Source organism: Meleagris gallopavo, chromosome Z, assembly GCF_000146605.3.
Source record: "Meleagris gallopavo isolate NT-WF06-2002-E0010 breed Aviagen turkey brand Nicholas breeding stock chromosome Z, Turkey_5.1, whole genome shotgun sequence".
In the NCBI taxonomy this organism is placed as follows: Eukaryota; Metazoa; Chordata; class Aves; order Galliformes; family Phasianidae; genus Meleagris; species Meleagris gallopavo.
Genome location: NC_015041.2, coordinates 47,924,690 through 47,939,696, shown reverse-complemented (window position 1 = coordinate 47,939,696; position 15,007 = coordinate 47,924,690). Strand labels below are relative to the sequence as shown.

The 15,007-nt window shown below is 43.8% G+C and overlaps 1 protein-coding gene across 1 annotated transcript in view; it reads left to right on the top strand.

Annotated features, from left to right (window-relative positions):
- Nucleotides 1-15,007, top strand: part of PIGG (phosphatidylinositol glycan anchor biosynthesis class G) — a 26,713-nt gene that overhangs the window by 10,546 nt on the left and 1,160 nt on the right. Inside the window, exons 6-7 of the mRNA XM_031557428.1 lie at nt 5,156-5,244; nt 6,227-6,493. Of these exons, the coding sequence (XP_031413288.1) occupies nt 5,156-5,244; nt 6,227-6,493 (356 nt within the window). The remainder of the gene's footprint in view (nt 1-5,155; nt 5,245-6,226; nt 6,494-15,007) is intronic.

Sequence of the window (15,007 nt, the reverse complement as noted above, 5' to 3'; positions counted from 1 at the left end):
AAGTATGAAACCTTGTGTTTGAAGGCTGGAAGCAAGGACTGAAACTAGCCAGAGATGTCAGGGGCAACAACTGCCTCTGCAAGTATGTCAGCACTGGAAGGAAGACTAAGGAAAATGCAGGCCCTCTGCTGAAAGAGATATGAGACCTGGTTATATGGAAAAGTGAAAAGGCTGAGGTACTTCATCTGCCTTCTTTGCCTCAGTCTTTACCAGCAAGACTGACCTCAGGAACTCTCAGTCCCAGAGGCCAGTTTGAAGGGCTGCAGTGAGGAAGATGACCAGGTCAAGGAACACTTGAGCAAACTGGGCCGTGGGCTCTGATGGGATGTACCTACGAGTGCTGAGGGAGCTAGTGGATGTGACTGCAAGGCCATGCTAGATAACATTTGCTCACTGCAGCACCTGGAAGAGGTGTCCAAAGAGTAGAGGAAAGCAAATGTCATTCCCATCTTCAGGAAGGAGGACCTGGGGAACTACAGGTTGTTCAGCCTCAGCTTGGTGCTAGAAAGGTGATGCAGGATCTAATTCTGAAAAGCATTTCCAACACAAGATGGACAAGAAAATCATCAAAGTAGTCAGCATAGATTCCCTGAGGGGAAATAATGCCTGACGTGCTTGTAAGCTTCTACAATGACACAATCAGCCTGATGGTCTGATGGTGGGCCAAGGGGAGAGAAGTAAATATTGTTTTCCAGGTCTTCTGAAAGGCTTTGACACTGTCTTGCATAAGATCTTCCTATAGGAGCTGCTGGAGGTATGAGCTAGATGAGCAGACAGCAAGCAGACTGAAAACTGGCAGAACAGCTGGGTCCAGAGGGTAGTGGTCAGCAGCACAAAGACTAGCTGGAGGCTGCTAAGAGGCAGCACTGACCGCAGGGGGTCAATACGGGGTCTGGTCCTGTTGAACATCTTCATTAATAATTTGGATGAATGCGTAGAGTTAATTTAGTAAATGTGAAGATGACACAAAATGGGGAGACAGGCCTGATGTACTAGAGGGCCATGCTGCAATCCAGAGGGATGTCATCGGACTGCAGAAATGTGCTGGCAAGTACCTTGTGGAGTTCAGCAATGGGCCACCCAGCTGGAAAGCAGCTCTGCAGGAAAGGGCCTGGATGTTCCTGGTGGACACCAAGTAGAACAGGAGCCAAAAACACGCCTTTGATGCAAAGAAGACTAATGGCATTTTTGGCTACGTTAGGCAAAGCAAGACCAGCAGGTAGAGAGGCAATCATTTTCCTGAGTGCTTTGTAACCAAAGTTGCGTGGACAACAGGCCTGGGCAGCCTGCTCTGGGTACCCCTGCCATCATCTCAAACATTCTGTGAGTTTGTAACTGCTGTTTGCTCAATTCCCGTTCACTTTGGGATAAACTCCAAGAGCCAATACAAAAATAAAAAATACTTTCCATCCATCCTTTTGTTTGTCTTTTCATCAGCCGTTATTGTTCTGTCACATTTATTTTGACAGTTTAAAAACTGAAATGAAAACAAGATCTTTTGCCACCATCAAGTTTAGAACAAATTGCTACAGAGCATGTTGGCAGTGATAGTGATACAGCTCTAACTCCTCTATCCTGCAGGGATGCAACGAGGGAGGCTAAAGCCCACTTGGAGTTGAAGCTGCCAAAGGAGATAAGGGATAATAAGAAGGGTTTTATTTAAGTATATCAACATTAAGAGGAAGAGTAGGGACAATGTGGGTCCCCTGCTGAATGAGGGGGTGTAAAAGGTAACAGGGGATGCTGAGACAGCGGAGGTGCTGGGCGCCTTCTTTGCTTTGGCCATCACTTCAAAGACTGCCCCTCGGTACTCCTATAGCCTTCAAGGAAGAGAGAGAGTCTGAGAAATGGAGAGCTTCCTTCTGGTTGAAGAGGGAGTGATCCAGGAGCATGTAGGTGGGATCATTGTGCACAAATCTATGGGTCCTGATGGGATGCATGCATGTGTGCTGAGGGAGATGGCAGAGGTGATTGCCAAACTGCTCTCTGTCATCTTTGACAGGTCTTGGAGAACAGGAGAGGTGCCTGAAGACTGGAGAATAGCCAGCATCACTCCAGTCTTCAAAATGGCAAGAAAGAGGATGTGGGAAACTACAAGCCAGTCAGTCTCACCTCTGTCCTTCGAAAGGAGATGGAACAGCTTGTTCTGGATGCTACCTCCAAGCAATTAGAAGAAAAGAAGGCTACCAGGAGTAGTCAGCATGGATTCATCCAAGGGGAAATGTGCTTGACCATCTTTGCAGCCTTCTGTGATAACGTCAGTGGGTGGGTAGATGAGGGAAAGCAGTGGATGTTGTCTACGTTGACTTCAGAAAGGCTTTTGATACTGTCTCCCACAACATCCTGATATGAAGCTGAGAAAATGTGGGATAGATGAGTGGGCGGTGAGGTGGGTTGAGAATTGGCTGGCTGGCCAAACTCAGAGGTTGGTGATCAGTGGTGTAGAGTCTGGTTGGAGACCTGTGACTAGCAGTGTTCCCCAGGATTTGGTGCTGGACCTGGTCTTGTGCAAAATCCTCACTGATGACCTTGGCGAGGGGATAGTGTCCACCCTCAGCAAGTATGCCCACAATACAAAGCTGGGAGGAGTGACCTGTAGGCCACAGAAGGCTGTACTATCATTCAGCAGGAGCTGGACAGGCTGGAGAGCTGGGCAGTGAGAAACCAGATGAGGTTCAACAAGAGCAAATGTAGAGTCTTGCACCTGGGAGAAGATAAACTACAGAGATGTGAGATACAGCAGTTTCTCAGCAGATTCACACTGTCTTAGGAGTTTAAAAGCAGTGCTCATATCCAGAACACAAATTCTCACATGGAACAGGTGACAGGTAAGGGAAAAAATAACCTTTAAAAAAAAGTCATAAAGCAAAATTGCTTTAATAGATGTCATCTCATCACCAGTAGAACAGCTCTGAACAAGAGAAGCCATATATATTTAAATAATGGCTTGTCCTCGACTTACGAAAAAAAATGTCTGCTTTATTGATGTAGATGGAATAACTCCCCAAAATTGTTTCATTTCTGCCCTGGGAGAGCACTTAGTCTCTGCATGTGTGATGCTCTCTGATTGGAAACATGTCATTATATCTGCTGACAGGGAAGGCAAGCTGCTCCTAGCAAGTTAGTTGCTGAGAGCATAGGTGGGCTCAGACAGGGACTGCGGAAAGGCCCATAGCCCAGCCTCAGCAAGGAGGCAGTGTGAAAAACTCTCCCCACAGACTGCGGGGACACTGGCTGCAACTGTTTCAATGTCCTGCACGCTAGAAGAGCCCAGAGAAATGGAGCTTGCAGAAGTATGTGCAGGAAAACGTAAGTTAGAGATAAGGGTGCAGCAAAGCAGACTTACAGGCAGGGCTCACTCCAGCAGCAAAGTTAGGATATTAGGATTCTGCTCCTTTTGCATAGGTAAGAGGGAAAGAATTCGGTGCCTTTTGTTTCCCTCCAGACCCAGCAACATAACACCAGCTCTGTGCTTGAGAAAGGGACAGACAACATACTATTGTTCAAGGAAATTTCTCAGTTCCTGGTCTTTAGAAGACTTCCATGTTTTAGCTCACTAGAAGGCAGGTATTTGAAAGGAATTGAAATTAGAAATTACGTATGCTAAACAAACTGTAGTGTAGCAGGTGAATTTAAATGAACATGATATAGATATTAAACAAATAATATCATGTGATATAAATTATATAAATATTACAGAAGGGAATAGTTGTATTGGACATTTGAAAGCCAGAATGTGTTAAAATACCACAGATGGGTGGCCAGGCACTGCACAAACTTCTGATGCAGCCTCATTTTGTTGCTGTTTCTATGTGGTCTAGCCTGGTTCTACATCTTACAGTCAGTCTGTTTGATCTACTGTATACTACTGTATAGTAAATCAAGCACATGAAAAGCCTGCATTACTTCTACAGCTTCTTGCTGAAGACCATGTCCTCCTGTTCTTTTTTCCTCTTTGATCTATGTTAGGCTCAAAGTCTTAACAGAATACTTATACTCTTTCAAAGAAATCAAAGGCCCCTAAAGGATTGTTTTTACTGCTTTTCCACTTCTTCTTGAGAAGAAAATTCCTCCAGGATAAGAATAGCCACTCAGTGTTGTGTTTGCACATCAGTTCAGCAAAGCTCGCCCATCTCCAGGGTCTCCACATTCTGCTGAGCAGCCTACAAGCTTCCCCAGAGTTTCTTGGGTTGCAGTCAGGCTGTGCTCTTGCCTCCAGCAACATGGGCTGGCCTGCAGTACTGCTGCAGTACTGTCCTTTGCCCCTGTCACAGCTGTTCTTCTGGGAGATCCCTGCTCCCACTCACATCAGCTGTGCTGGCCTGGAAAACAAACATACTCTGCAAGATGGTGGTACACTGTGCAAGAAGTAGACCCCATTCACTGCAGCTTCTCCCAGGTAAGAGAGTGCAGGATTTCTAAGAGAATCTGTCTTTCTGCAGATACTTACTTTTCTTTTCAGTAAGACCTGTTTTAAGAAATATTTGGTTTCGGTGTAGGCACATTGATTCTTGGAGACTTTGTAAAATAAAATGTTAGATAATGCAGTAAAAAGGAAATGTCTGAGAGTTTCTTCCTTGATTGTATGACACGTTGTCTTTCGCTTGACTTCTCTTCCCTACTTGTACTGAGAATACATAGTAGATCTGCTGCTAACTACTGTTTTGCATCTAGAGGCGCACTGGTGTGGACTTCCTGCAGCAGTTCTGACTGTCAGTCAGACCCAACTCCAAGACTGGCTCCATGCAAATCAACTGAAACCTCCCACAGAACAAAGTTCTGCCCATTGTGAGTGGGAAAAACTGGTCCTGGTTAACTTTGTCTTTTTCTCATCCTATTCCACAACAGTCCCCAGATGGCACTGTTTGCCCATTTTATACGAGTCTTTCTTTCTTTTTTTTTCCCCCTTTCCTTCTAAGTTTATAGGCAGCATCCAATCTGTTGTGTTCTTTCGTATATAAGGAAGAGCTGCTTCCTAGGAACTAGGCCTTGTTGACTGACCTGATAATTTCTTGGTGCTTTTGGAATCTCAGGACAGAAATGGTTCCATTCTTTTTGAATATCAGTGTTTAACTATACTCTGCCCTCCTCAAACCTCCTTTTTCCATAACAAAAAATCCCCTCTCTCACATTGAATGCTCCTCAATTTTTGCAGGCAACAAGACGCTAATAGCAAGAAGTAACTGTACCTGTACTGGTGGTATATTCCGGAGCATAATGCAGCATGATATCATTCTTTGTAACGTAATTTTCATACTTTTTTCCCTCATCTAGTAAGGGAAGTGGTGAAGTTTGAATTGAAAGTCATGTTAGAGCAACAAAATGAGGAAGACATTACTTGGTTTAGATTCTGAAGAATACCTGCTCCTAGAGCAGAGGAGAAAGAGGTGCTGGGCACTGACTGTGATAGCATATTCAGTTGCCTTTTTATTAGTTATTTTGGCACAAGAATTAGAACTGGATTACTTGAAAAGGTGAGAGTGATGATACAGCGTGAGTTTCAGTAATGAAGTGGCAAGATTATGCTCTTGAGAACCAGCAGCAGAAATCCTTGCAATCACCTGGAAGTGCATTAGAGATGATGCAGGAGTAACAAAATGAATGAGACCATGCCGATTACACATGATCAGACTACTGGTGGGGCACAGGTATGAAGAGGCTTTTCATTTACGTCACAGCCATTCCCAGCAGAGAGAAAAGAATCATTTATTGAGCCCTCCTTTGAAACGCAATGTGCAATGCAGGGTCACTTGCAGTGTCAGAATGTGGCCCAACATGACAAATCATGATCATGGCAGGAGCAGCATAATGTGCAGTGACAGTGTCCTCCATAAAGGAATCCATGCAGAGGGAAGGAAAAACAGCTGGGAGTGAGATGAGCTAAGCTGGATGACATGCAGTGTTGGCACATGAACAAGAGATCACCAATATGCTGAGGGTGGAAATTGTTGCTTTCTAGCAACTGCAAGTCATCTTCTTCAAATAGTCTAAGTAGCCCAAATAACAAGAAGTAATGTGACAAGTTTATGGAAAATATAGCATGATGGGATAGAGACAGTTTCAGTGATTGAGGGATTGCCCTTTCCGTATGCTATTCTGTGCTTGAAAAAAAGATGTAAGCTGCCATAAGCAGTTCTTTGTTGTGATGAGGTTTAGAGTCAAATTGGATTGAAACAGTTGAATCAGCCTTGTTCTGTATGGTAAGGGATGTTTTGATCCTGTACAGCTCAACACTGGTCAAATTTTTGTGGGTAAGGATCGGAAGGAGGCCAACAAGGCTGACATCCTGGTGAGAGTGTGTTATAGACCATCCAGCAAGGACAAAGAGGGAGATGAAGCAGTCTACAAGCAGCTGGCAGAAGTCATGCAATCACTATCCCTTGTCCCTGTGGGAGACTTCAATTTACCTGACCTCTGCTGCAAATGCAGTACAGCCCAGAAGAATTCTAGGAGGTGCCTGGACTGCGTGGAAGACAACTTCCTGGCACAGCTGGTAAGAAAGCCTGCCAGTGAAAGTGCCCCGTTAGACCTGCTGTTTACAAACACAGAGGACTCATGAGAGATGTGGTGGTTGGAAGCAGTGTTGGGCATAGTGAAAATGATAGAGTTATAGACTGATTCTTTGTGAAGTCGGGAAGGTGCTCAGCAAAACCAATACTTTGGGCTTCCAGAAGGCAGACTTTAGGATGCTTAGGACATTGGTTGGGAGAATCCCTTGGGTTGGGACAGTCCTAAAAGGCAAAGGGTTCTAGGAAGGCTGGACATTCCTCAAGAAGGAACTCTTAAAGGCACAGGAGCAGGCTGTCCCTGTGTACCATAAGATGAGCTGGTGGGGAAGAACACCAACTTGACTGAAAGAGGAATAAAAGGGAGTTTACCACCTTTGGATGAAGGAGCAGGCAACTTAAGAAGAGTATGAGGATGTTGCTGGGATATGCAGAAGGAAAGCTATAAAGACAGAAGCTCAGCTAGAACTTAATCTGTCTGCACTGTAAAAGATAAAAAAATGTTTTTACAAATACATTAACAGGAAAAGTAGGATAAAGAATAATGCCTGTCCTTTATTGGATGTGGTGGGGAACACTATAGTCAAGGAAGAGGAAAAAAGCTGAGGTACTCAATGCCTTCTTTACTTTTGTCTTTAAAAGTCACATCAGTTATTTTCAGGGTATTCAGCCTCTTGAGCTAGAAAACAGGGATGGGCAGCAGAATAAAACCCCACAATTCAGGGTAAAACAATTAACAACATGCTACTCCCCCTGGACTACCACCAGTGTGTGGGACTGGATGGGATCCACCTAAGTACTGAGGAAGCTGGTAGAAGTGCTCAGCAGGCCACTTTCCATCATTTATCAGTGCTACTGGTCAACTTGGCAGGCAACAGACAAGTGCAGACTTTTCAGTGTGATTCCTATCTACAAGAAAGATCAAAAGGAGGATCCATACTTGCAGTGGTGGAACTTAGGGTGTGGTGGGTAGGTGATGATAGGTTGACTGCTGTACTTACAAGTTTTTTCCAATTTTTATAATTCTATGGTTCTTTGAATCAGATAGTTCTGGGGGGCTTAGTTCAATCATTACAACATATAAAAAACACGCAAAACAAAAAAGTGGGAGTGGAGAGAAATATCTTGCCTCCTTGCAACAGTAGCTATCTGGATGTGCTGATAATTAAACTCACAGTTGTTTGCTGCACTAACAAGTGGAGTGGGTAATGGAAGACTTCAGTTTCAATAGAAGGAAACACTCAGATGTCTGTTCTATTAGTAGAGGCTTTCAGGAAATGAAAAACAATTTTGGTTAAGGATTATATAGAAACTTCAACTTCCTTGACAATTCCCAAATCTTAGAGTAATTCTTGTGCTTATTGAAAAGTTTCAAAAGTAATTGAAATTTTGATCACAAATGGTGCTAGCTCTTTTTCCCCCTCATATCAGAGAAATTGGCGACCTTAAAAAATCTTCTAAAAGCTCAGCCAATTTCCTTGTTGCCATGATCGAAGTCTAATTCTCCATCTACACTTGGAAAAAATTAGTCATGATGAATAGCTGAAGTAAGAGAGAGATGGAGCTTAAATTTTATTTCACTTGACGGCTATTCCAGAAGCTGTCTTAGAAATGAAAGGAAAACTCAGATAAGGAAACTTTGTCAGTTTACAAAAGTAGCTAAGCTTAACAGCCTGCAATCAGATGTAAGGACTCTTTGCCTGATATCCTCTAGAAATAAGACACAGGTTCACAGCATCTGTCTGTATCCACATCAATTCACTTTAGCGTTTTAATCCACTTGTCTTGAGGAAACTGTGGCTAGTAAAGTGGGGAGAAGCTCATAAAGGCTGGAAGCAGTAGTACAAACTTCTGTCTCATTAGTCTTGGGAATTCATGAGACTCCATAAATACCTCACCTCTTACAGCAGAGAAAGCAAGAGCTCCAGACATTTTATTAATCTGATGTGGTTGTCGAGCCGCTATCCATCATATCTGAAAAATCATGGCTGTCCAGTGAAGCCCCCGGTGAATAGGAAAAGGGAAACATTACTCCCATTTTTAAGAAAGGGAGAAAGGAAGAGCTGGGAAACTACAAGCCGGTGAGCCTCACCTCTGTGCATGGGAAGATCATGGAGCAGATCCTTCTAGAAGCTTTGTTAAGGCACATACGAGATAAAGAGGTGATCTGAGACTGCCAGCATGGCTTCACCAAGGGCAGATCATGCCTGACCAATCTGGCAGCCTTCTATGATGGAGTGATGGCTTTGGTGGACAGGGGAAGGGCAACAGATGACATCTACCTGGACTTGTGCAGGGCCTTTGATATGATCCCTCACCACATCCTTCTCTCTAAATTGGAGAGATGTGGATTTAAAGGAGGGACTGTTTGATGGATTAAGAACTGGCTGGCTGGATGTGATCAATGGTTCTGTGTCACAAGCGGTGTTCCTCAGGGGTCAGTCTTGGGATCAGTGCTCCTGAACATCTTCATCAGTTACACAGATGATGGCATTGAGTGCACCCTCACCAAGTTTGCAGATGACACCAAGCTGAGCAGTGCAGTCAATACACTGGAAGGAAGGGAAGCCATCCAGAGAGACCTGGACAGGCTGGAGAAGTGGGCCCATGAAAACCTAATTAGGGTTAACAAAGACAAGTGCAGGATGCTGCACTTGGGCTGGGGCAATCCCAGGTATTTATACAAACTGAGGGAAGAGCTCCTTGAGAGCAGCACTGTGGAGAAAGACTTGGGGGTTCTGGTAGACAAGAAGCTGGACATGAGCCAGCAGTGTGCGCTTGCAGCCCAGAAGGCCAACTGTGTTCTGAGCTGCATTAAAAAAGGGGAGGCCAGCAGAGAGAGGGAGGTGACTGTCCCCCTCTACTCGGCTCTTGTGAGGCCCCATCTGCAGTACTGCATCCAGGCCTGGGTCCCCCAGTACAGGAAGGACGTGGAGCTCTTGGAGTTGGTCCAGAGGAGGGCCACTAAGATGATCAGAGGGCTGGAGCACCTCTGCTATGAGGAAAGGCTGAGGAAACTGGGATTGTTTAGCTTGGAGAAGAGAAGGCTCCAGGGAGACCTCATTGTGGCCTTCCAGTACTTGAAGGGAGCGTATAAACAGGAGAGGCAATGGCTGTTTACAAGGGTGGACAGTGATAGGTCAAGGGAGAATGGTTCTAAACTGAGACAGGAGAGGTTTAGACTAGATATTTGGAGGAAATTTTACACACAGAGGGTGGTGGCATACTGGAACAGATTGCCCAAAGAGGTTATGGATGCCCAGGAGGCATTCAAGGCCAGGCTGGATGTGGCTCTGGGCAGCCTGGTCTAGTGGTTGGTGATATATACATAGCAGGAGGGTTGAAGCTAGATGATCACTGTGGTCCTTTTCAACTCAGGGCATTCTATGATTCTATGATTAAGTGAAACTAGAAAAACTGGATTGTTTCATTACTCTACTTGATAATTTACTGTTTTCTTGTCAAGACAGTGATGGGCAGGTATGAATGGAGGGACAGAAGCTGGGGCACTCCTTACCCAGGCACCATGTTCAGGAATATCTGCACTGATCAAAACCCAGCTCCCATATCTTGGTGCTAGATGGTCCGAATTTGCACATATTTCATTTGCTCCCATGTTCTCCAGAAGCTAACTGGATAACTCGTATGAGGTGCTACTCGTATGAGTCTGTTTTGGAGGCTGGTTTCTATCAGATGAACCCAGTCTCTCTGCAACCATCTGACACATGCCAAGTTGCCTTGTTCAGCCTGTTCTCCTCTCAGGGCACGTGCTGGCCTTCATCTTCACCCCATGGAAGACACACCACCCTGCCATGGCAAGGGATTCCCATGCAAGCTGGCAGTCATAAAGTCATAGAATCACCAAGGTTGGAAGAGACCTCCAAGACCTCTAGATTAAATGTCCACTTTTGTCAATATTTTCCACTAAACCATGTCCCTCAGTACAGCATCTAAAAGTTTCTTGAACACAAGCAGCACTCACAGCAATGGCGTTGGGGTCTTGGCTGCTTGGATGGGAGTAGGCCCAGGCCCAACACAGGATGCCTCTTGCTCACTGGTTGGTACATGGGCAACCATCTCTTCTTTACCAAGCGGGTAAAGAAAGAAGCAGGGACACTGGCCTAGCAGGCTGCTGGCAAGACAACAACTTTTAGCTACAGAGCATCGGAAGAGATTTATCCTAGAAGTATAGTGCTTGCTGTCTTCTCTGAGAATGTATTGATGCCACAGTACTCATTACGTACCCTGACCTCTGACAGATACGAGCAAGGACCGTTCTTTCGACTTCTCTTTAGGTGACAGTTTGGCTATTCTGTGTCAGACTTGATAAACAAAGCACAAATAGGCAAAGAGCCTGCTCTACTCATGTCTGCTAGCCTTTCTCACTTTTGTCATTTTAATCTAAATGGCTCAAACATGTCTGAGTGTTAAGATGGTCTGCTTTCTGATACCAGCTTGGTTCAGCAAGCTACCTGCCAGCAGTGAAAAGCAGTGCATAAAGACATCCCTCCTGGAAATATGTATTTGTGGTAAGTGGTGTCAGAGAACACCACTAAAACAAGATGTGCTTACATTACACATTGGTATTTTTTAATGTAAGGAGTGTGGTGTTTAACTGTTAATAAATATCCAGGCTTAAAGTTAATTAAAGGCAGTTACTAAACACCAGGCATCTGCAGCTGGGTTCCTTTTTAAATAAAGACTTGGACTCAGAAAGAGGAATTACATGGGGCAAAAAAAGACCAAAGAGGAAAAAGAAGGCTTAGCTTTTTTTTTTTTTAACTTAGGAATGTTATTTGAGTTAATTCCTATTTCATAGAAGAATTTGATTTTGTCATTGCCTATCAATTTTGGTCATTTTTTTACTTTGGTACCAAAGTAAAGAGGATTTCTGACTTTGAGGGATTCTCCCAGTAGGACAAAAGGACTGAAAATTCCACCTAATCCTAGGCACATCAGAGAAACAATGAGTGTTTGGAGGGTGTTAAAGTCAACACCTGCATGCTGGAAATAAATACACTAGTGTCATGGAGAGTGTCTAACTGAGCTGATCAGGGGCAATCCTCTTCCCTGGGGGCAGGGGTGCAGTCCCTGGGTTCCCTGGGACTGATATGCAAGCAGTGTTGCTGTTTCTGCTTTGCCTGTGTTGTTCATATCATGCTCTGTTACTCCTACCGCTTAGTGGGGTCTCTTGCACCTACTAAGGCACTGGCTTACACTACAGAGGGCTTTTTTGGTGGGAGCATAAGCCTTTACTACAGGAAGCAGAGAAGGCAAAGATCGAGATTTAAGAAAGAAGCAGTAAAATGAGGGGACAAAATAGTGGAAGGAAGGTTGTTAGTCAGTTTTCATACAAAAAGTGAAATTATGTCTTCAGCACTACTCTGATTTGGATCCTTCCGCCAGAGCCTGTCCTAAAGTTGAGATGTCTGGTATTACTCTGTAGCCAGTGGAGTCTGCTAATGTTTGGTCTTGGCGGGATTCAGGCATCTATAATACCAGAATCATTCAAGTCACCTAAGGAGCCTTGGAATTTTTCCTTGGGGCTTGTTCCTTTCCATTTCTGTTTTGTGTGAAGTCCATTTACACTGAATGGAAAACTAAAAGTGGCTCAGAGCACCCTGAGATCAGTTCTAACCAGCAGCACAAGTGGGAATCAGGCAGAGCAATCCTACCTTGTCCTTGTATCTCTGAGAGGAATTGCTTCATGGGAACACAAATGCAATCCTAAGGTTGGGGCTTTCTTAAGCAGGGAGGACTGCTACTTATCTGTACAACCCTGTGTAGATAAAGAGGGATAGAAATACTGCTACTAAGCAGTGTAAACTTTGAGTGCAGGGCTCTGGGGGCAACTAATGTGCACCTTCTTTCTTCAATTAGTCCTTCCTCTGCAGCTTTACTTCCCCTTTGAAAGCAGATAATTTCATGTTGCAGTAGAGAGTGAGTCTGCAGCCTGCAGAAATAAAACAGGCTTTGACTTCCTATAGCTTACCTCCTCAGGGGTGTTTCTGGAGTAATCTTCTTCGTTTGTGTTTTTTATGTGTGTGTGTAAAGACGGACAATCAATTACTCAGTACAATTAAAGCTACTGAATTATTTTTGAATAATTATTTGCTGTCCAACTCTCTTGTGTGTGCAGAAATTTTCCATTCCGTCTGATCTAAGAAACAAGGTTTAAAATGACATTGCTTCTGCATTGTCTTTCACCTCAGCATCTGCATACCTCTGGAGACTTTGTAGAGCACCAGCATGGAGGAGGAAGATTCACACTTCAGTGGACAGTCTTTGATAACTTTTTCTGATGTTTTGCCACAGCTTAAACCAGCAGAGACCTGACATACATTCAAATTGCCAGCAACTGACAAATAGAGAAATAAGACAGGAGAAAAAACTACTGTGTGTCCATCTGGATTTCTAAGTACATGGCAGCAATCTCAGAGCATCAGCTCATCTTTAAAAATCCTGGGTCTTTATAGAGCTTCACTTAACTGAAACATGACACACATTCTGTATGTTAAAAAGGTGGATTTTATTTACACTGATCCTGTTTCTGGTCCTCCTATTTGCTCCCAATACAGCACTGAATACATTAGGAACAAGATTGAGAATGATCACTCTAATTAGAAAAAAAGGAGTGTTTGTTTAAACCACTGGCATGAGTAGTTGACACATCTGACCTTGTCAAGTTTGGTAAAAAGATACAGGTTTTACACAAACACACTTATAAGCATAGACACACACATACAAATGTGGGATCCACTGAAATTAAGGCCACAGTGAGAGTATTCCTGAGGCAGTTCAAAGAGCTGATAAACTGCAGATCTCCAGAAGTCGTTAATATGGCAGCAGGTAAAGAGATCTGAGATTAGTACTGGATGGGAATAGTTCAGAATAATGCTACATTAGACAAGGGGAAAGAAGAAACTGAGTAAACTGTGGCTGTGTTTTGAAACTGGAATAAAGGAAATAATTGATCTTTATTTATTTATTTTCCTTATGCAAAATGTGATACACAGAAAGGGAAAGAATTAGCAGCAAAAGAAATAAGAAAGTAGACATACTTCCAATGTCTATTTCAATTAGTCAGGACACTTTGGGAAAACTGAAGAACACAATGCTGTTCCTGTGCTTACAAGTTGGGGAGCACCCAAACATTTCATCTGTGGTTACACAAGATGACCAACTGACACAAGATATAAACCAGTTATGCATGACAGAAGAGGTGATGCCCCAAGATTTGTAATGAACAAGCAAATTTGAAATGCACAGCAATGAATGTGAGTACATTAAACTACAGAAGACTCATAAACTCATAGACAATTACTCAGCCACACCTGAAGTCCTGTGCTGCACTCAGATTTCTTGCTAGATATTTTCTGACCGCAGTAAAACACAATAATAATGAACTTAAAATGACGTTGCTGTAGGAGCAGATCAAAAGGTTCTAGGGAAAAAAATGGTGAGATTTCAACATGCTTAGAGGTAGATGCTGGTGAGTGTAACATATGCCAGTTAGCACACCCTTATCTGTGGAGAAACTGCTTTGAATGAATCCAGAAATAGTTAATCTTTTGTAAGAACCAGAAGGTATGAACCATGGAAATATTCAGTGTGGAGTTCCCACCTCCCTCCTGAAAGGGAAAAAGCTGTAGTATTGCTAAGGAAATAAAAATAATGGCATTTCTTAGCTGCTGCTCTGTGTTAAAACACAGCCTGCATTGGTGTGCCTTCTATTTGCTACAGAATTAACTTTTCTAATTTTCTGCCTGAAGTCTCACTCAGTGGTTCAAGATTTAGAAGAAAGCAGAAAATGTTAATTGAAAGTAAAAAATACACCTTTTTTAGACATGCAAATAATGGGACTTTGGAAGTGAGATCTATAGACACTACAGAACTTGAAGCATACACACTCTAGCCTGGAGTAAAACCCATATTTCATTTTGTCCCTTCCTACTTGTTGAAAGCCTTGCAGTCCTCTCTAAATTTTCAGTATCTTTCTAGCAAAAACGCAGAGTATACAGAAACTCCACAGGCAGAGGTGAGAAGCAGTAATACCTCGCTAAGTATTGATCTTTGTGGCTGCCCCTCTGAGTCAAGGAGCATGGTGAGAATACAATCAGCTCTCCTTTACAGAACAGCTTCATTCCCTCTTCCAGAAAATTAACTTTTAAGGCCTCTTTTCCTTCTCATTTATCTTCCTCCATCTGCCACAATGTGCTTCCTTCCCAGTGGGTTTTGCTAGAAAAGGATCCTACACGACGGTATTAAGGAGACAAAAGAAAATTCCACTCGCCCAACACCTTCAAACTGACTTCAAAGTTCCGTTCCTAAGCTGCCTGATGCCCTTTGGTGCAGCTTAGTGCAAAGTCTCCCTGCGAAGATTCAAACCACAGCTTGCAGACCAGCCCCGTCACAGCCACAACACCGCACTGCCTCCTTAGCCCGCGGCGCGGGGGCTGCTGGGACATTCCGCCTCTCCCGTGCGGAGCCCCACTTCCGGC